The sequence below is a fragment of the Thamnophis sirtalis genome, unplaced genomic scaffold (assembly GCF_051295495.1).
Source record: "Thamnophis sirtalis isolate CommonGarterSnake01/CBP01778 unplaced genomic scaffold, rThaSir2_p1.2 scaffold_6, whole genome shotgun sequence".
Classification (NCBI taxonomy): domain Eukaryota; kingdom Metazoa; phylum Chordata; class Lepidosauria; order Squamata; family Natricidae; genus Thamnophis; species Thamnophis sirtalis.
In genome coordinates, this window is record NW_028261386.1 from 121,033,867 (window position 1) to 121,054,671 (window position 20,805).

A 20,805-nucleotide genomic window follows, 5' to 3' on the forward strand; every position below is an offset into this window, starting at 1 on the left:
AAACAAGGGAAGGGGATAAATAAACAAAACAACACTTTAAAATACGCAACATTCACAGTTACCGTGGGGCTGGATATTTCACAAGCCCCCCCGGCCTGCTGGAGCAGCCAGGACTTGGTGGCTTTGCGGAAGGCCGGGAGGGTAATAAGGGTCCGGATCTCCACGGGGAGGTCATTCCAGAGGGTTGGAGCTGCAACAGAGAAGGCTCTCCCCCGGGGAGAGTCACCAGCCGACATTGGCTGGCAGATGGAATCCGGAGGAGACCTAACCTGTGAGATCTAATCAGTCTATGGGAGGTAATCGGCAGGAGGTGGTATCTCAGGTACCCAGGTCCGATGCCATGTAGGGCTTTATAGGTGACGACCTTGAAGAGGGCCCGGAGACTAATGAGTAGCCAGTGCAGCTCGCGGAGGATAGGTGTGACGTGGGTGTACCTGGGTGCACCCATAATCGCTCGGGCGGCTGCGTTCTGGACTAACTGAAGTCTTCGAACACTCTTCAAGGGCAGCCCCATGTAGAGCGTGTTACAGTAATGTAGTAACCTTGCAGTTCTCACTGACATCCTCTGTCTTTCAGCCGTTACTTCTATCTGGAGAGCTTCCCCTTAATTGTTCAGTCACTAAATCATGTCCAACTCTTCACAGCCCATGGACTACAGCCTGCTAGCCCCCCTCCCTCCTCCACTGCCTGCCAATGTTTACCCAAATGCCTGTTGATTGCATTGATGATTCTAACCAGGGGTGGGTTCCGGCAGTCACTATTTCTGGTTTGCTCATGATCGTGCCACGCGCGCATGCACAGTACAATAAAAATTGTTGCGTGCATGCATGCGCAGAAGCAAAATAAGATGGTGCCGCTTATGGCGCTGCTGGGAGAACCGGTTTGGGAACGTTGCTGGCCTGGGTCGCTGCTGGTTCCAGCGTCCCAGGGCGCCAACTGCTAACGGTTCAGCCAAACCGGTCCGAACCATTAGGAACCCACAATGATTCTAACACCTTAACCTCAGTGCATAAGAGAAATAGAAATAATCTTGGGAAAGCAGGAAAAGAGACCAAGGGAATGGTCAGATAAAAATATAATGTTGACAAACCTGACCACAAGACTCAAAACAAAGACAAATGTCATTAGGAACCCACAATGATTCTAACACCTTAACCTCAGTGCATAAGAGAAATCGAAATAATCTTGGGAAAGCAGGGAAAGAGACCAAGGGAATGGTCAGGTAGAGACATTTTAGCAAGCGAAAAGATTGTGGGTAGGTCAAAAGAAGGTACCCTCCCTAGTTTCTTAGGCTACGGGGGCGTGAATGGGGGCGACTTTCAGACTTGCAAGATTGACGTCAGCCTTGCATGCTAGTCTGGGTGGAAAGTATGACCAGATGAGCTAATTCTTATTTTATTATAAGGTTACATTAACAGAACCTCACAAATCTGAAAGCCTATCATTTCAAAGATAAAACATTTCGCTCTGAGAGAAAAGGAGTAGTTTAGATGACCCTTTTGTATAGAACCCATGCCATGAAGGAAGAAATGTTCGTGTCTGAGATAACGTGGGAGGAGAGACATGTTACTCTATGGGGCTAAAAAAAAGTCAGGAGTCTAGTAATTCATTATTAATATGTGATAGCCTATAAAGGACAATGACACTGCGTTTTTTCAGGCACTGGATGGCAGGCTGATACCTGAATACAGTTTGAAGTGATTTTCATAAGCAACAAGAGACAACAGGCCAAATAATGCTAATATGGGGACCAGGTCCTGCAACAAATCCCTATTTCTGCCTTGCCCCCACATCTGCCCCAAGAGCACCACCATAAGCCCTAACATTTACACACATAAGATTAGGTGTTCTTCTTCTAATGTGATCTATGCAGTGCTTGGTTTCAAAAAAAATTTAGAACCTCTTCTGTAGGTGTGGCCTGCTTTGTGGGAGTGGCTTGCTGGCCATGTGACTGGGTGGGAGTGGCTTGTCAGCCATGTGACCGAGTGGGAGTGGCTTGGCAGTCATGTGACTGAGTGGGTGTGGCCAACTTGTAAAATGTGGTGAAACTCACAACAACGCTCTTGCTTAGCAACCAAAATGTTGGCTCAGAAACTCTGGCATTTGAAGCACGCAAGTCTTAAAGCTGTCAAGTTACAAGACCCTAAGGTGCTAACCCTTTAGAAAAAAAAAACCAGTGGTGTTCAAACTTGACAGCTTTAAGACTTTAAGGTTTAGATAGGACTCTTAGAGGTGGGCGGGGCGATTGGTGAGCCAGCCAATCGGTGAGCGGCGGGCGGGGCAAGCGTAGTGTGGACGGGCGGGGGAAGGGAGCTGGAACCGGTTCTAAATGGCATGGTAGATTTGTGGAACCTCTTCTACAGAAGAGGTTAGAACTGGCAGGAACCCACCCCTGTATATATGCCACCATCTGCTACCATGTTTCTCCAAAAATAAGACAGGATCTTATTTTCTTTTGACTCCCTGCCCCAAAAAACTATTATTTTCAGGGATGGCTTATTATTTTTGAGATGCAGGAGGCGGTGAGTGTGGTCACCTCATGGCTGCTGCTGCATTGCAATATTTTTAGGGACGACTTATTTTCGGGGGAGGGCTTATTTTAGCGCATGTGCCCAAAAGCCCGATTGGGCTTATTATACAGGGAGGTCTTATTTTCAGGGAAACAGGGTACTAATGTCCCTCTGGATTATACAGGGGATAAATGGGGGAAAATATTTCTTTAAAAATATAATATAAACAAAGTAGTTTCCTTATGTGAACTAAGGAGCTCTAGCAGATGTGGGTTACAAATATCCTGCAGATTATGGGATGGTAGCAGAGAGTTAGATTGTTCTGTGTCTTTTCCCTGCCTCCTTGAAGTTATCTGATTTTTATAATCTAGATCAAGTGTTCCAGGATTTTTAAGTAAAAAAAGTTTCTTCTTGTGTAATATTGTATTCCAAAATAAGAGGTGGAGAGAAGCTGGTGCAAGTAACGGGAACTCACCCTGTCATGCAGTTCTCTGGTCTCAAACCCAGCTGTCACATTTCACTTGAGAGACCACCTGCTGCCAATTACCTCCCATTAGATCACACAGGGTCGGCCTCCTCCGGGTTCCGTCTACCAGCCAATGCCATCTGGCTACCACCCGGGGGAGGGCTTTCTCTGTGGCAGCTCCGGCTCTTTGGAACGAACTCCCCGCAGAGATTCGGACCCTCACCTCTCTCCAGGCCTTCCGGAAAGCCGTCAAAACCTGACTGTGCTGGCAGGCCTGGGGTTGATGAGTTCCCCTCCCCTCTCGACTTGTGTGGCTGTTGTGACTCTTGGTTATTTTAATTACTTTTATTGTGTTCTATGTTCCCTTTTCCCCCTTGAGTTGTTCGCCGCCCTGAGTCCCTCCCGGAAAAGGGCGGCATACAAATAAAATAAATCTAAATCTAAATCTAAATTTCTGGTCTGGAGCAGCATGTGGCTCTTTCATCCCTCTGCTACAGCTTCCTGTCGCTCAAAATATGCATTACAACTGCCAATGTGGGATACTTGCTGGCAGGTGATTTATTGAGCCTTTTGACCCCCGGTAGGCCCACTATAGATAAATCCAAGAAAAGAAAAGTTTCAGAAGAAAAGAGAAGGTTTAATTCAACTACACATGTTAGTTCTATGGCCACTCAGGAAATAGTCAGGCATGGGAAAGGCTCCCAGTGTGTCCCAATCAGTGGTGGGTTTCAAAAAAAAATTGGAACCTACTCTATGGGTGTGGCCTCCTTTGTGGGAGTGGCTTGCCAGCCATGTGACCTGGTGGGAGTGGCTTGCCGGCCATGTGCTCTCTCTCTCTCTCTCTTTCCTTCCTTTTGTCTCTCTGTCCCTTTTTCCTTTTTTCCTTTCATCTCTCACTTTTTCTTTCTTTTTTTCTTTTTTTCTTTTTTTCTTTTTTCCTTTCTTCCTTTCTTTCTCTTTCTCTTTTTCTCTCTGTGTGAGTCAGTCAGTCTGTCTGTCTGTCTGTCTGTCTGTCTCTGTGTGTGTGTGTGTGAGTGAGTGTGTGTGTGTGTGTCAGTAGTGGGTTTCAAAAAAATTTGGAACCTCTTCTGTAGGTGTGGCCCGCTTTCCGGGTCCACTGGTGGAACCTCTTCTAACCGGTTCGGTAGATTTGACGAATCGGTTCTACCAAACTGGTGCGAACTAGCAGGAACCTACCTCTGGTCCCAGTGTTTTCTTTTCTGTGGGAAACAATCCAAATGGCTTTTTGAGTGTTTGTTACCAATCCCAGCTTTAACCACTGAGCCATTGTGCCCCCTAGTACTTATTAGGCAATAGAAATCAGTGGACTCTATGGATTAGGATATGATTAGTAAAAACAAATAGCTGGTGCCCAAATAATTGAGGTATATAGTTTCTTCTTTGGGAAAAGCTCTCCTTACTCAGAGTTTTTGCTAAAGATGCACTGCCTGAGCTTAATTTTCTTTATTGATAATGATGAATACATTTTTGATGAATATTTGCTGCTCATCTGATGAGAGTTGCCATAAGGATTTATGCCAGACAGTGTTATCTTGGCAGGTTTCATTCATCAGGAGCTCCATGAGCATATTGGAGAGCTAAATTATAGAAAATACAACGTGCGCCTATTTTGCTCTGAGTCTTTATTTTTAATTTGCAAAAGCGTGTCTTTAGACAGAATGTGGCTTTAACTGGAACGAAATGAATGCCTGCTCCTCTCATTTTGATAGTTTTGCTTATTACCTTTTTTTTTTCCAGAAAAGAGGACATTTCTCCAGAAAAATCAGGTGGCAAAAAACCTGAGGAACCGCCTTCTGTTGTTACAGGTAACACTAAGCATGCATGCTATGTGAGTCTACCAGTTTATGATACATAGTTCAAGCTTGTTATTGTTTGAGCATGTAATTCAGAGTATGGAAATCAGTGGTGGGTTGCAGGTGGTACGCCCAGGTACGGGCGTACCAGTGCGTGCCGGGAGCACCGGGTACCGTTCTGGTACTGTGCTCTGGAGGACCCGCCTGAGCTTCTTACCTGTATTTGAGCTCTTCCGCACTTCCATGCACGCACACGGACCATATGGCACCTGCGTGATTCTCCGCAGAGTAACTGGAGCATCGCAGAGGCATCATGGAGGTAAGGACGCATGCGCGTACTGCGTGCGTGCATGTGGAGGATGCTGGGCCCCGTTCCACCGTACCGGTTGCAACGGGATCCAGAACCCACCAATGATGGAAATAGAGTAAATAGTTCAAGTGAAATATAATGGAATGGAATGGCTTTTTATTGTAAGCTTGGTTAGATAAATATTTTAAACACTTAAACTGCAACATTTTAACTGTGTGATATTTATCATGCTTCCTTGGTGCAGAAAATCTGCCAAAGCGATCAAAAAAAATAAATTTGCAACGAAGAATCCTTTTGCATAGAATTAAATAACAAGTTAATAGAGGTTTGTTTTCATTAGTTACTATACAAGTGGATAGCTGAATGGGTTGATTAAATACTCTTCCCCATACCACAGAAAATATATCTGAAATCATGACACTCCTGATGTAGTTAGTAACTGCATAAATGTGTTTTTTTTCCTCAGAAGGCCTTTGCTTCTGAGAAATGCTGATCTTTCTCTAGAATATGGAGAACAGCAAATTCCAGAGTTTAGTAGAACTTTCCAGTACTAAGTCAGAAATGTTACACCTTCCTTGAACATACCCATTAAAAAAAACACTTAAAGGGATAGTTTAGCTCTTAACATTTAATCCATGTATGTAGTGAGCTCTCAATAAATTCAGTGGGATCTGGATGTGTGCATAAGATTACAGCTTTTTCACAAATACAGGTCCTAGAAGTATATGTAGAACAAGACCCAAATTGATGCTTTGGTTTGTAATTTATTTTCAAAAGGAAACAACTCAGTTGTATTATTTTTGCTCTGAATTCTCATAATATTGAGTAGAAAGCCATACATTGGTAGAGTTCCTTAATCCTTTTTTTAAAATTTCTGCTTCCCAATGATCTCTACAGATACCCTTGGGAATGAGATTGTCAATGACACCAAAACGCCAGGAAAGGTGAGGAGTCAATAGCATTATCTCTACTTAAAAGGTTGCACTTCATTTTCCCCATTGACAAGACTAATTCACGAGGTGATCTAGCTCAGAAGTTTCCAAACTTGGCAATTTTAAGACTCATGGACTTCAATTCCCAGAATTCCTTAGCCTGCTTACCGAGGAATTCTGGGAATTGAAGTCCACAACGCTCAAAAGTTTCCACGTTTGGTGACCCCTGATCTAGTTCATGACTAGTACTTATTTTTCCTCTTATTTCCTTCACTTAGAATCAGAGGTGGGCTTCAAAAATTTCAGCAATGAGTTTTCTGCCCAGTTACTGGGTGGGCGTGGCCATGGTGGGCATGGCTAGTTGGCCTCATGCACCACGGCGGGGAGGAGGTGTTTTTGCCTTCCCCAGACTCTGGAGGGGGGGGTTTCTCAAGCCTCTGGGAGGGCAAAAACTTCCTCCCTCGGACTCTGGAGGCCTTCTGGTAGGCCCATTTCCCCACCTCCTTGAGCTTCCGCACAGACCCTGCTCTTACCTTGCATCCAAACCAGGCCACATGGAGACTCCTGGAAGAGGCAGGGTGAGGTGGGAGTGGATGGATAGTTGGGGCCAGTCAGGGGTGGGATTTGGAGGTTCTCCAAACCAGCCATAACATTAGCTACGGGTCAGAGGTGGGTTCCTACCAGTTCGCACCTGTTCGGTACAACCGGTTCGTCAAATCTACCGAACCAGTTAGAAGAGGTTCCACCAATGGACCCGGAAAGCAGGCCACACCTACAGAAGAGGTTCCAAACATTTTTGAAACCCACCACTGGCAAGGATCTTATAACTTGACAGCTTTAAGACTTGCATGCTTCAATGCCAGAGTTTCTGAATAGCCACTTGGACCGACCTAAGTACTAATTCATAATTTCATATCCGATCACATGGGTGGCAAGCCACTCCCATCCGGTCACATGGGTGGCAAGCCACTCCCACAAAGGAGGCCACACCCACAGATTAGATTCCAACAATTTTTGAAACCCACCACTGCTACGGGTTCTCCTGAACCAGGGCAAACCCCATTGCAGCCCACCCCTGCTTAGAATGGTCATATAAATTAGAGTATCTCCTCTCAGCTAATTGTGAATAATGTTGGTTGCCTATGCCTGAGAAACTGACAGACATTGAAGGACTGTCCCAATGTCCAAATAAAGCATTTTTTCATCCTTATTATATAACTCACTTCTTTTCTACGTAGTACAAATGAAAGATCTCAAGTCTAATTCTCCTACAAACCAACTAAGCATTTCCATGGACTTTCTTCTCTAGCTTTAGTGCTTATATTTCCTCCCTTATGGTATTTAACTCTCTTCTAAGCCTCTCGTATCTCCCTTTGCTGCCTGGAAAGTGAAAGCTATTCCCTTGATTAGCATCTCAGCTTTTATTTTGCTCTCTCTACCCAGTCCCTTTAGAGATTTATTCCAAACAGATGTCATATGCTTGGAGCCATATTGTAACTAGCACCTTCAATAATACAAGAGATCCCCATGATATCAGAATTGTACCTACTCTATGTTTGAATAATTCCTTCTAACTCCAATAAGTGAATTACTTCAATCCCCTTAACGTTAAACAGAGTTTTGCTGGATGCCTTTCTTGCGTTTCAGTCTCCCTGGGAGTAGGTTTTATGTTTCAATTAGCAATAACCGAAGGTGTTTTCCTTCTTTGGGCCTTTTTGCTATAATAAGAAAGTGCTGGAGAACAAAAGTACCAACTGATAATAAATACCCAGGGAAGGCAAGAACTGCTGGCTGCGTTTTCCTACTTTGGAGGGAGGCATCAGATCCAATGGTGGAGATAGCCTTACTATCATGCGCTCCTGAATCCATTCAGATGTGCTTTACATTTAAATCCCTGGTAAAAGGTTGCGGTTTTTTTTTGCATTAGCTAATTTAAAAAAACCAAAAAGAACTGGAAGACACGGGTAGAAAGAGAATATGTAGGAGCTTCTAAATAGACTGATGCAGTGGTGGGTTTCAAAAATTGTTCGAACCTACTCTGTGGGTGTGGCCTCCTTTGTGGGAGTGGCTTGCCGCCCATGTGACCAGATGGGAGTGGCTTGCCGCCCATGTGACCGGATATGAAGATGCCGACAACACTTGTCAGAACCACCTTAAATTACCTCACACACAGGACTGGCATGCATAAGAATATGATGTAAACTTTAAAAGGCATCTTTGGTTTGCGTTAAAACAACTTCAACACACGCAATGTTCTGATTGCACCACAAACGCAGTAGTCATCCTTACCTTTCACAGAGGCACTGAGTTTTATAAATATGAGCATGATAGTGTAGAATAATCATATCCAAGGACCAGTGGTGGGTTTCAAAAATTTTTGGAACCTCTTCTGTAGGTGTGGCCTGCTTTCCGGGTCCACTGGTGGGACCTCTTCTAACCGGTTCGGTAGATTTGATGAACCGGTTCTACTGAATAGGTGTGAACTGGTAGGAGCCCACCTCTGGACTGATGGGAATAACATTAGGAAGACTATCAGTTGTGTACGGGTTGTCCCCAATTTGGGTCTGAGCCTGGAGCCGAAGCCAATGAAGAACACAAGATGCAGAATTTGCTTCCTTTTATTGAAGCACTTCAAGAGAAGGGATCCTGGCCAGAAAATGCCTAGGAACTTCAAACAATAGAATTCAGAAAGATGTATATAATTTCACTAAGGTGAAAGGTGGGATATGTAAGAAATATTATCTAATAAACATTTTAGTAATGATCTAACAGTTGCATTGGTTTCTAACTGTCCCCATTCCTAAGCCTTGGACAATGGAGGCTCTAGACCAGGGGTTCAAACTCACAGGATCACGTTGTTTGTCACGTGATGTATCATAACTTTTTCCCCCTTTGCTAAAATGGGGCTGGGCATGGCCAGCGCATGATGCATCCACCCTACGAGTTTGATACCCCTACTCTATGTGTTATCTAATACACTATTTGTTCCAGGCGGTTCCACCACAAAACCGCGCTCGACTAAACCGCGCCCAACTGAACTGCGTCACTGATGTCATCAACAGGGCAACAACAGTGTGGAGACAGAAGCACGCTGTAAACCCTAAACCTAAAATTAACCCCTAAACCTAACCCTAAACCTAACCCTTAACCTAACCCTAAACCTAACCCTAACCCTCACCCTAAACCTAACCCTAACCCTTAACCTAATCCTAACCCTAAACCTAACCCTCACCCTCACCCTTAACCTAACCCTAAACCTAACCCTAAACCTAACCCTAAACCTAACACTAAACCTAACCCTAAACCTAACCCTTAACCTAACCCTAAACCTAACCCTCACCCTAAACCTAACCCTAAACCTAACCCTTAACCTAATCCTAACCCTAAACCTAACCCTCACCCTCACCCTTAACCTAACCCTAAACCTAACCCTAAACCTAACCCTAAACCTAACCCTAAACCTAACCCTAAACCTAACCCTAAACCTAACCCTAAACCTAACCCTAAACCTAACCCTTACCTTAAGTTGAATCGGCTTGCTTTCAAAGCGCTATTTAAAGCGCCCTTTTTTCTCCGTGCTGGCTGTTGTCACCCTGTTGATGACATCAGAGACACAGTTTAATCGGGCGTGGTTTAGTCGAGCACGGTTTTGACGGGTCACGGTTCCAGGCCATCCCTATTCATAACTTCTAGTTGTGATATGCAGGATACCTAACTCTTTGTTACTGTGCATATTCTCTGTGAATAAGCATTCTTTCTCCTTGCCAGACAGGCTCCACAATTGCAGCATTCCCCAGTTTTCTTACAATAGCTCTGTTATTGTTTTATTTTACTATATGTACTATCAATTTCCTAGACTTGAGTTGAGGCAGTATATAGTTTCATAAACAAACAAACAAATTCATGACCTTAGTGAAGCATTGGTTAAAGTGAAGGACTGCAGGCAAACACTGCCCACAGCCTGGAGTTCGATCCTGAGTCAAGGTTGACTCAGCCTTCCATCCTTCTGAGGTCAGTAAAATGAGGACCCGGATTGTTGTTGGGGGCAATATGCTGACTCTGTAAACTGCTCAGAGAGTGCTGTAAAGTGCTATAAAGGGGCTGTATATAAGTGTAAATACTATCATTACAGTGCGTAGTAAAACTATGTACATCATGAGAGGTAAACTCCAAAATCCTAAAGCAGCTATCTGTAGCCTTGTCAGGGTTTGCAGCGGCAATCACATCCAGAAAGCACACACAGGTAACTGATTCAGCAGGATTCAATAACTTCTCTTTATATATCACATGAAGTAAATATACAATACCAAAAGCAGGTTTTTCCAATCTGGTAATAAATACAAGCAAAACACAAGCAGAGGAGAGGAGTTTCAGTTTTAGTTCAGAGCAACAGACTAGTTTTGAGCTCAGCACAGACTCAGAGCTACAGAGCTAAGCCAGGCCCAGGCTCCTTGCTGTCTGAATCAGCAAACAGCCCCCATTGGCTGATCTTGTTGCCATGTCTCTTCCAGTATGAACCCTACACTGAGCACTATTAAGGTGGTGCATACAACATAATCACAAAGTATAAAGAAGCACACACAAAGAATTTACATACAAAGCGTCTACAGTGAAAACGGCAACAATACAAGTGGCATGAACAGCTTCTTTTTAAGATATGAGCACCAAGTTCATATCATGAAGCCGAGGTGGCGCAGTGGTTAGGGTGCAGTACTGCAGACCACTTCAGCTGACTGTTATCTGCAGTTCAGTGGTTCTAATCTCACCGGCTCGAGGTTGACTCAGCCTTCCATCCTTCCGAGGTGGGTGAAATGAGGACCCAGATTGTTGTTGGGGGCGATATGCTGACCCTGTAAACCGCTTAGAGAGGCCTGAAAGCCCTATGAAGCGGTATATAAGTCTAACTGCTATCAAGCATGTGCTCTTTTTCAATATTTCCTGGTTTATTTCCCTGATTTCAATGTTTTGTTGCCTTCCCTCCTTTTCTTCCACCTTCCCTCCCTTCTGAACCTGAGAGTTCCTCAAGCAAAGACCTCCTTTGATTGTGTGCATCATGCCTTAAGGCACTCGGAGGATGTTTCATATTAGAGTAAAGTGTATTCTGGGGTTTCGGAAGTGGTTTGGAAACTGATTTTCTCTTTTCTTCTCTTGGGAGCTAAAGCCAGAAGTTCCAAATATCATTTCCAAGCTGCCTGTGGAGCAAACGGTGGAGTTCAGTGTCACTGTCAGCAACCAGGAATATACACCAGACCTGAATAACCCGGGTTCTCCTCTGTATCAGAAACTAGCAGCAAAATATCAAGTCCAGGTAAAACACTCCTCAGTAGAAATAGAATCTATTCTTGTCGGATGAAGTCAGTTTCCTTTGATATATTTGTTTTAAGAAAACATCTTCTAGAGTAGATATTGTGGTTATTGAAGATATAGAAAATGTATTTCTGGTTTGCTAGGCTATCGGTAAATGTGTAGGTCAGGGGGGTGTCAAACTCAAGGCCCAGGGGCCAGGAAACAGTAAAGGACCAAGCTGTGGTGCCTCTCCGAGCAAAAATGAAGCTCAGGAGGGCTGCTCCATTTTCACTGGCAGATTGTTGTAGGAGGCCGTTACAGCTGAAAACGGAGCTCAGGAGCCCATTTTTGTTGGCAGAGCACTCGAGCCACCATAGGTGCCCCCGAGACGAATAGATGCCCATGCCCTCCCCAGATCCCAAGGTCAAACACAACCCTTGAGAGACTGCCTACTGCCAATTACCTCCATGCGACCAATTAGATCACACAGATTAGGCCTCCTCCGAGTTCCATCTGCTGGTCAATGTCGACTGGCAACTACGCGGAGGAGAGCCTTCTCAGTAGCAGCTCCGACCCTTTGGAACGATCTCCCCGTGGAGATTCGTACCCTCACCACCCTCCAGACCTTCCGCACAGCCCTTAAAATCTGGCTATCCCGTCAGGCCTGGGGCTAAAGACTGTAACCCACCCGAATGGTATGAATGTTGTGCTTTTAATTATGTATTGTTCTTACGTGTTAAATTGTTTGTTTCCCCCCCCTTGAGTTGTAAGCCGCCCTGAGTCCCCCCAGGGAAAAGGGCGGCATATAAATAAACTTTCATAACTCATAACTCATAACCCTGATGCAGCCCTCAATGAAATCGAGTTTGACACCCTTGGTCTTTGTAGTCCTTGTTTATTTGCTGTTTCATTCAATCAACGTTCAACATTGTGATGGTGCTAAAAATAATAACTGTACAACTAATGCCTGCATTTATGATGTCTGCAGCATCCCACGGTTATGTGATTAGTACAGTGAGTGTGCATTGTCCTATGCTTGACCTGTTGTTTTTCCTCTGCCTCTACCTTGCAGAGGGGACAGAAAGGGATTACAAGAGAGCAAGCACAGGCCCAATGGGAAATATACATCCGGAGGAATGCGGGATAGCACTGGCAGCTGCAAGTGCCTTACCAAAATATAATAATTTATTCCCCGTTGCATGGTTGCTTATTGTCTTGGAATCCTTTCCTTTCCAATCTCTCCGTTCTGTGAACAATTTATCTAGGCAATCTTTCCTGTGCTTGACCCATTTTTCTCCCCCCCCCACCCAGAATGGGAGATTGGAGAAGAAGCAGTTAGAAGAGAGTAAGCAGCAGTGTTGGGTTGCAGGCGGTACACCCCGGTACAGGCGTACTGGGTACCGTTCCGGTACGGTGCTCCGGAGGGCCCGCCCACCCGCCCACCTGCCCACCCGCCCGAGCTCCTTTAAAGCTGTCAGCACTTATGCACATGCACGATGCTCCACTGAGCAGCTGGAGCATCGCAGAGGCTTGCGGAAGAGTCATTTGAAGCTACAACATGCGCGTGCATGTGGGTGACGCCGGGGCCGGAACAGAATCCAGAACCTACCCTTGGTAAGCAGGTATACAATGGGGAATACACTGGGCTATTTGCATAGCCAGTCACAGCTGCTGATGCCACCACATTGCTTTTAGTTGTATTCCACATTATGTGCCTGCTAACTCTCTTGTACTCCCTCCAGGGGTGGGTTTCTCACCACATTCCAACCGGTTCAGTTGGAACAGGGCAGGCGGCGTCCTCGTGCACGCGTGCAGTGCACACATACGTACTAGCGCCTGTGCGATGCTCTAGCTGCTCCTGGAGGATCGCGCAGGCTACTGTATGCATTCTGCGCATGCGTGGAAGCGCAGAACTCATCAAAACCGGGTAAGAAACGCGGGCGGGCGGGTGGATCCTTCGGCATTCCCGGAAGTTACTTACTTCCGGGTTCGCCGACCAACCGGTTCGCGGGGACCGCCGCGAACCACCTGAAACCCACCCCTGACTCCCTCCCTTAATGTAAATATAAATATTAATTCCATTCTTGATTCCAGCAATTGGGATTGCTGGAACTGATCATTCCAAAGGGCCAAAGAGTGATTAGGGGGGATACAAAATCTGGAGATATGAAACTGATTAGTCTTGTCAATTGGAAGCCAGCTATCCCAATGCTGTCAGTCAGCATTCCATAAACCAGGGAGGTAGGAAAAGGGAAAGAGCAAGTGAGGTTTAATAACAAAGCCGCTGGTCTTTATTGTGGTAAGCTAAATGAGGACTTTTTGCATTTTATTAAGATAGAAAAGTTAAATTATATTTTAGACTTCAGTTTTCTTTAAATTCCAAGCAATTTACTACACTGTGCTATTTGGGTATTTCAGAGGAGGTTGTCCTTTTAAAAAAAAAGAATATAATCTACTCACAGTTAAGCACTTTTAAATCTCCCTTACTAAAGTTATGCGCTTAAATCTTACTAAAATAAGGAGAAGTCAACTTAGATAACTCAGACTCTCCCCTCTGTTTAATCCTTCAAAATGACTCTTAAAATATTCTAGCCACTGTAAGATTGTTACCATAGGTAGTGATCAGTAAGGAGAGATGCTTCATTTTACAAGGAAATGGCAATAGAATTTTATTTGTGCACTAGAATAAAGATATATCCACACATAAGCAGAGACAGACAATAGATTCATCTCCACTTAACATTGCCTTCTTATGGATGTCTGCTTATATATGTATTTGAGTAGCAGATAATTCTCCACATCTATTTCTGGACAGGCGAGTATCACAAGGGTGTTATCAGGGGTGAGGATACTTAACCCAACTTTGTCCCTGCTCACAAAATGGAGTTAGTCCCCTATTTGTAGCATCGGGAAGGGCTAAAACTAGCAAGGGAATTGTTGGAGTTAGTATATTTTAACAATTAGGATCCTGTTCATTTCCCACAATATCTGGATGCTATGAATGGGCTCCATAAATGTCCCTATATAATAAAAACTATAGCCAGTTCTAATTGTTCAGTGCCTGGATTAGAAATGTTCTCCCTGACCAGAAAAAGGGGCCAAAATAATAAAGGAACCTCATGCTGATTGTGTTGGCTTTAGAAAGTGGCTAGTAGCATTTTTGGAAGCTTGTCCGCATTTTGTGAATAAGCTTCTCCTAGCATTTTCTAAACTGCAAAAGTTGGTAATGCTTAAATTAAATATTAATCAAACATATGAACAGTCACCGTTATTATATGATTTTAATATTATTATTACAGCCTGTTTAAAAAAAAACCTGCAAAGCAATTTGAAGAATAAAAGATGCATCAGTTCAAATATTGTAGATATTTCATTATTGCATAAAGTGCTACAACTACAGAGTATTTTATCCTGATAAAATAATTAGTCTGTAATGTGAACACTTTATCATGCTTTAAGTAATGGATAATATCACTGAGTTACACAAGGTAAATCACAGCCATTTCACATTGAAATCTTCCATCAAAAATTTCAATAATAGCTGGTAGAAAAATATTGAAAAGGTCTACTAGGTAGCCACTTACCCTGCTTGTATCTAGATCATCTCAAGGATGAGGTGGAATCTTTAAAAAAAATTCTAACGTTGTGAAGAGACTTATAAATTTGACATTAGTATTTAGAACAGGTCCTAGAAGTCAACTCTAGGCTGGTGAGGGGAATGAAATACTAGGATAAAACCATAGAACAATCAGCTTATCAGGCCTGCATTTATATTCCTTTTAGAATTTTGGCCTGCCACACTTTCTCTTATTTCATTATGCTGTTTCTTTAAGTATAGTCAATGGGAGGAGGGATTAGAAGGAGTAGGATTTTGGAATGTATTGTTTTTCATTCTTTGCTAGAAGCAAAGGTCATCCTTTGTCTCCACACCAGTACACCTGACCGGAAGAAGCTGGGCATGGACGCCAGTGTAGAAGAAGGAGATTGGACCATGTGATGGATTGTGGGTGTGGGGACAAGATCATGAACTTTTAACTGGGTGGGATTCTGATGTAACTTCCAGAGTTGGGATCCCCACAGCTATGTGCCGACATGCCTGCTTTATTAAATTGGAACTTTAAGCATAGTTTTGCCTTCGATTCTGATTTGATTCTACATGGTATTTGGAACATTGACACAGCTCCAATTCTAGCCATCATATTTTGTACTAAAAGAAGTCACCGGACTTTATTAGTATAGTATAGTATAGTATAGTATAGTATAGTATAGTATAGTATAGTATAGTATAGTATAGTATAGTATAGTATAGTATAGTATAGTATAGTATAGTATAGTATAGCCTTTATTGTCATTGTATAAAACAAATACAACAAATACAACAACATAAATAGTAAAAAGAATAATCCCAATGCAAGTAATTAGGGGAAAAGAAAAAAGACAAAGAAAGACAAAGAAAAACTAGTCATACATTTCCACATGTGCGTGGAGTGATTGTGTTTCAGAGTCTAACAGCACAAGGAGAGAAACTATTTTTAAGCCTATTTGTTTGGCTGGCTATGCTTTGATGTCTTCTGCCCGGTGGTAGAAGTGCAAAGAGACACTGACCAGGGTGTGTGAATCATCTCTGAGTATCTTCCTTACTGTGCTAAAGCAGCGAGATCTGGCAATGTCATCCAGGTTAGAGGGTAACCAATTATTACTTGTGCTGATCACTCTCTGTAGTGCCTTCAGGGCAATTCCATGTAGAACCCTTTGTAGTTACTGTATAGAAGCTTACTAAGGCAGGAATCCCTGAAGCCAGGCCACTTCTACACAGTAGGATTTTAGTTTGCATATTCCCTTTATTACCTGCCCTTTCTCTATTCCTCATTCAGGGAGGGAAACAAAATGAAATAAAGGCTATTAACCACCCACGGTAAACCAATACTGCATTCTATTTTAGCATAAGAAGATGTCCAGCTCTGTCAGAAAATCTGTCTCACTGACTCAGCCACATGTTATGGACATCTGCACAGACGTGAATTGTTTCTGGACATAAATATGAAAGGAAGCGAGGAGAAGGACTGGGAAATCTGAATACCTCATGGGGAAGAAATGATGTAGCAATAGATAATTTCCATTTTAAGTTTAGTTAGATCAGGGCAATAACAGATGTCATTACATCACGCTGCAATATATTTTAGTATGGGGGATTTTACCTGCTACATACTTCAGTAGGGATAGCTTTCATTAGAAATAAAATGATATTGGTGCAACTATTTCACAGAAAATCTACCCAATCAAAACTAATATTTAGGTCATGATATGTGAAAGCAGGACAGCATTGTTTATTCCTTAAGGATTACATATTGTTTATTTGTAACATTCCCTTGATAAAATTTTCCAACTGTGGAAAAATATGCACACCTAAGAGACTTCAAGCTTGAGATCTTTTTATATATTATGAGGTGCTAACAGATCTATTAGACAGGAAAGTGATGGAAAAATACACCACAGATCTCTACAGAAGGGTATAATTACAAGATCTGCCAATATAGACTCCTTCTGTATGGATAGTTCCATTAATTTACAAGTGTCAAACTCGATTGCGTCACATGACGTATCGTGATGTTTCACGAAGTTTTTTGCCTTTGCGGAGCCAGGGGTGTGTGCGGCTTGTGCGTGACACATCCAGCCTACAGACTGCCAGTTTGACACCCCGTCTTCCTCTTATCAAGAAAAATATCTGTTAAAAGCAAGATAACATTTGTGAGATATACTTTTTATTTTTTTAAATCCATGTTTTGGAAAATGGAATATGGAAAAAGATAGTTACAGTATGTTACAAAATGGCTTATTTGAGAAAATGTTAGTTTCAAATGTTCATAATCAAATAAAATGTAATGGCATCAAATAATTTTTGTAAAAAGTGGGGATCTGTAGGAAGTTGCTTGTGAAAGATCAATGACTGTACAAGTTTGGGAATGAAAAAATTTTTTTGACAGAAACCTAAACAGAAAAAAAAATAGAATATAGAGCCATCGCCACAGATTGTAAAGTGCAGATTTTTGCTTCTACAGAAATACTGTTTTACTGTCCTGCTCTCCATCTCTTTTAATGTTTAATGTTAATGTTCTCAGACAGGCATGATATCTGTTTCTCCACCAAAATAACACACATTGCCAATATCTCTGCAACAGACTGCAGATCCAGCTAGCCAGCAAAGTACATTAGACCTTCACACACTTAAGAAAAATTATTTGACCCCTAATCAGGAATTAATCTGACAATTCTCTGTAATAATTCTATTGAAACAATAAACCTGATGGTAAATTTAAGTACAGCTGTTACAATTAATGCAATTAATTGCTCACGAGCCAGAAAACCCAAAGCATGCATTTTCTCTGATCATTCTCCGGCCATTATTCTCCTTCCTCTGAGCTAGAGTGAAGATAGCAAGTGTATATCATTATCAAAGATTAACTGATGCTTCATTAAATCCTTGAGAGTCAGCAAATAATGAATCAAAGCTTGCTTAGCTGAACACTAAGCGGAAATCGGTGCAGCACTATGAAAAAGAGCATTGGTGAGAGACAGTGGTAGCTAAGGTGCTGGCCTAGAAACCAGGAGACTGTAAATTCTAGTCCCAGTTTAGACATGAAAGCCAGTTGGGTGACCTTTTGCCAGTCACTCTCAGCCCAAGCTACCTCATGGGGTTGTTGTTGTTGTGGGGAAAATAGGAAGAAATGGTATTTATGAATGCTGCCTTGAGTGACTTAGATAAAATAATAAACATTTAATGCATGGGTGTCAAACTCACAGTGTTACATTGCCACCATGTGACGTTTTCCCATTCGCAAAGTTGGGGTGGGCGTGGCCTGCATGCAGTGGTGGGATTCAGCCAGTTCGCACCTATTCGAGAGAACCGGTTGGTAACTTTCTAAGCAGTTCAGAGAACCGGTTTTTGGAAGAAATCTCCTTTTGTTTTTTCCCCCACTTTACAGGGCTAATCCTGTAAGGAAGGCAGGAAGGAAACATTCTGGTGTTGTTTCTAGCCTAATCTTTATTGACTTGCTTACAGAAACTGCCTCTTCGGTTAACCCTTATTACATTGTAACAGCTAAGGCGAAGGGCCCATCGACCTGAGTGACATTGAGTTGGCCACACCCACCCAGTCACAAGACCACCAAGCCACGCCTACCCAGCTGGTCATTAGGGCAGAGAACCGGTTGTTAAATTATTTGAATCCCACCACTGCCTGCGTGTGACACATCAGGCCTGCGGTCCACCAGTTTGACAACCCTGATCTAATAAATAAATTGGCAGAGCATTCTTTTTGCCGTTTGAATTCCCAGATCAGTTTCAGAAATAAGGCTCCTTTAAGCAGCTTTGAAAGAACTTAACATTTTCTTCTGAAATATGATGTTTCCCGGCACTAGAGAAAATTCTTTCCCTTATTTTTGCTGCATACTAAGCTTCAGAATTAATAATCTATTTGTCCACTATTATGCTATGGGTTAAGTCACTTTGTCATTTTAAAATGAGATTTCAGACAAATAAAGAAATCTTTATACTTCGAGCCTTAAATCAATATACAATTGGACTGGCAGGATATCTAATTTCACTTCTCTTGAAAGTATATCCGCATAGTGAAGCATTAATCAATGGGACAGGCACTTGAAGATTTGCCCCTTATGTATTCCTTCAGAAAGAGTCAAGGGCTGCTTTTGTCATGCTATTCTTGGCCAAGCCATTGGGGGATAATGGGAGCTGTAGTACAGAACACCTTGGAGGGTCTCATTAGGGAAGGCTGTTGAAAATGCAATGGTATAAACTTTATGTTACGTCCTCCCGTGCCAGCCGACGGGAAGGGTTGGAGCAGCCGGCATCCGATTGGCTGCGACGCACCCGCCAGCTGGAGGAAGACGCGTCGGGCGTCTATTGGCTGGCCAACTGACAGCTCCGGTATATAAAGAGCTGTCAGTTGGCCGGGAGCTGTCCACGTTCTGAATCCTCCTAGTTAACAGACCTGTGTTAAATAAAGCCGGAAAAACCGTTACGTTTACTGAATGCCTCTAGCCTGGTTATTTAAAACTTTGCATAATTTAATTGTATAGGATCATATATGATTTTGAAAAGTCCCATATCTGATATGTTTTATAAATATTGACACCCTATTAATTATAAAACAGAAACAAGTTCTGTAATGTTCTTTTTAAATTCCAGAGTTGTGTTTTACAAATATTAGAACAGGTTCTGCTGGGCATAAATACTAAATAAACATTTTGGATAATATTTGTTAATTCCTCTGATTGAAGAATGAGCACATAATTACCTTCAGTTTTTTTTTCTTTTCTTTCTAATAGATGCAAAAGATATTTGAAAAACTTGCAGGTTTCAAAGAAATTCGCGTCTTGGGATTTAGGTAAGTGTTACTGCTTTTTGCTTTTAAAGTAACGAGGCAGATGTTATTATTTATTTACTGTACGGTATCCTGCCTGTTCTGTGAGATCTCAAAGTGATGCATGTGAGGATTTCTCCTCATTTTGTTTCTATAACAATCCTAGGAAGTACTGTGGGCTGAAAAATAGTGAATGGTTCAAAATCCGCAAATAACTCCATCATTAAATGAACCTCATAAAGTAGATCCCCTTGCCTACTTCATTACACTTTCTCACTTTCTTTTGTTAGAAGAAGTCATAAGGGGTTGTCTGAACTGCCTTCCCTTTTAAACCTTTAAGAAATCCCTGGTGATATTATTATTGGTAGTAATTTAATTGAAAATATTTCTAAATGATTTGCAGATTTTCAGTCTTTTAGATTGAAGAAATTGATAAGGTTCTGGGATCACAAGCTGTTTCAAAAGATGATGCAACTGCAATTTAACTTAAAAGCTTGCATGTTTTTCTTCACCATTGTAGGATTGGTTATATAAGTTATTATTAATAAAACTTTCTTCATTGCCTTCCATTAATACTTGTAGGCTATGATACAGCAAGTAGTTTGAGGTCACTAATTTCAAAACTGAAGTTTGCAAGGCTTCAATCCCCAAATTTCTATGAATATAATTCTTAATTTCTAAGGAATAAATAGCTATGATTGACTGGGGGGAGAAGGAAAAGACAGGCTAGAAATAATTTAGAAAAGAGATTTGTAGCAATATCTTTTAAGTAATCTATAATTTAAATGAAAAATGTGTGATTCCAGTGCAGAGGAAGTGTGAAGTGAATAGCAGAGGAGAATGATCTGGAAAAATAACGTGTCGCCACAACAAGTTTCACTAAACTGACCGTTTCTCAACATCGGCAGATGCTATCGTCTAACATTCATTGGCAGTCACTGATGTTCGTATATGTCAGATGGATCTATCAAGGTTGACATCTTAATTGGCCCTTGACATTATAGGAAAATGGGGTTTCAGCTAAGATGGGGTGTTAAACACAAGACGTGTGAGCCACATCTGGCCCATGGGGTTCTTAGATCTGGCCCGCAGAGCCACCCTGGAAAT

At 42.4% G+C, this 20,805-nt stretch overlaps 1 protein-coding gene across 1 annotated transcript in view; it reads left to right on the forward strand.

The window, feature by feature from the left end:
• IMPG1 (interphotoreceptor matrix proteoglycan 1) overlaps positions 1–20,805 on the forward strand; it is a gene marked incomplete at its 5' end in the record, with an annotated part of 87,897 nt that overhangs the window by 24,276 nt on the left and 42,816 nt on the right. Inside the window, 5 exons of the mRNA XM_087719041.1 lie at positions 4,735–4,829; positions 5,998–6,044; positions 6,420–6,422; positions 11,188–11,340; positions 19,664–19,722. Of these exons, the coding sequence (XP_087575167.1) occupies positions 4,735–4,829; positions 5,998–6,044; positions 6,420–6,422; positions 11,188–11,340; positions 19,664–19,722 (357 nt within the window). The remainder of the gene's footprint in view (positions 1–4,734; positions 4,830–5,997; positions 6,045–6,419; positions 6,423–11,187; positions 11,341–19,663; positions 19,723–20,805) is intronic.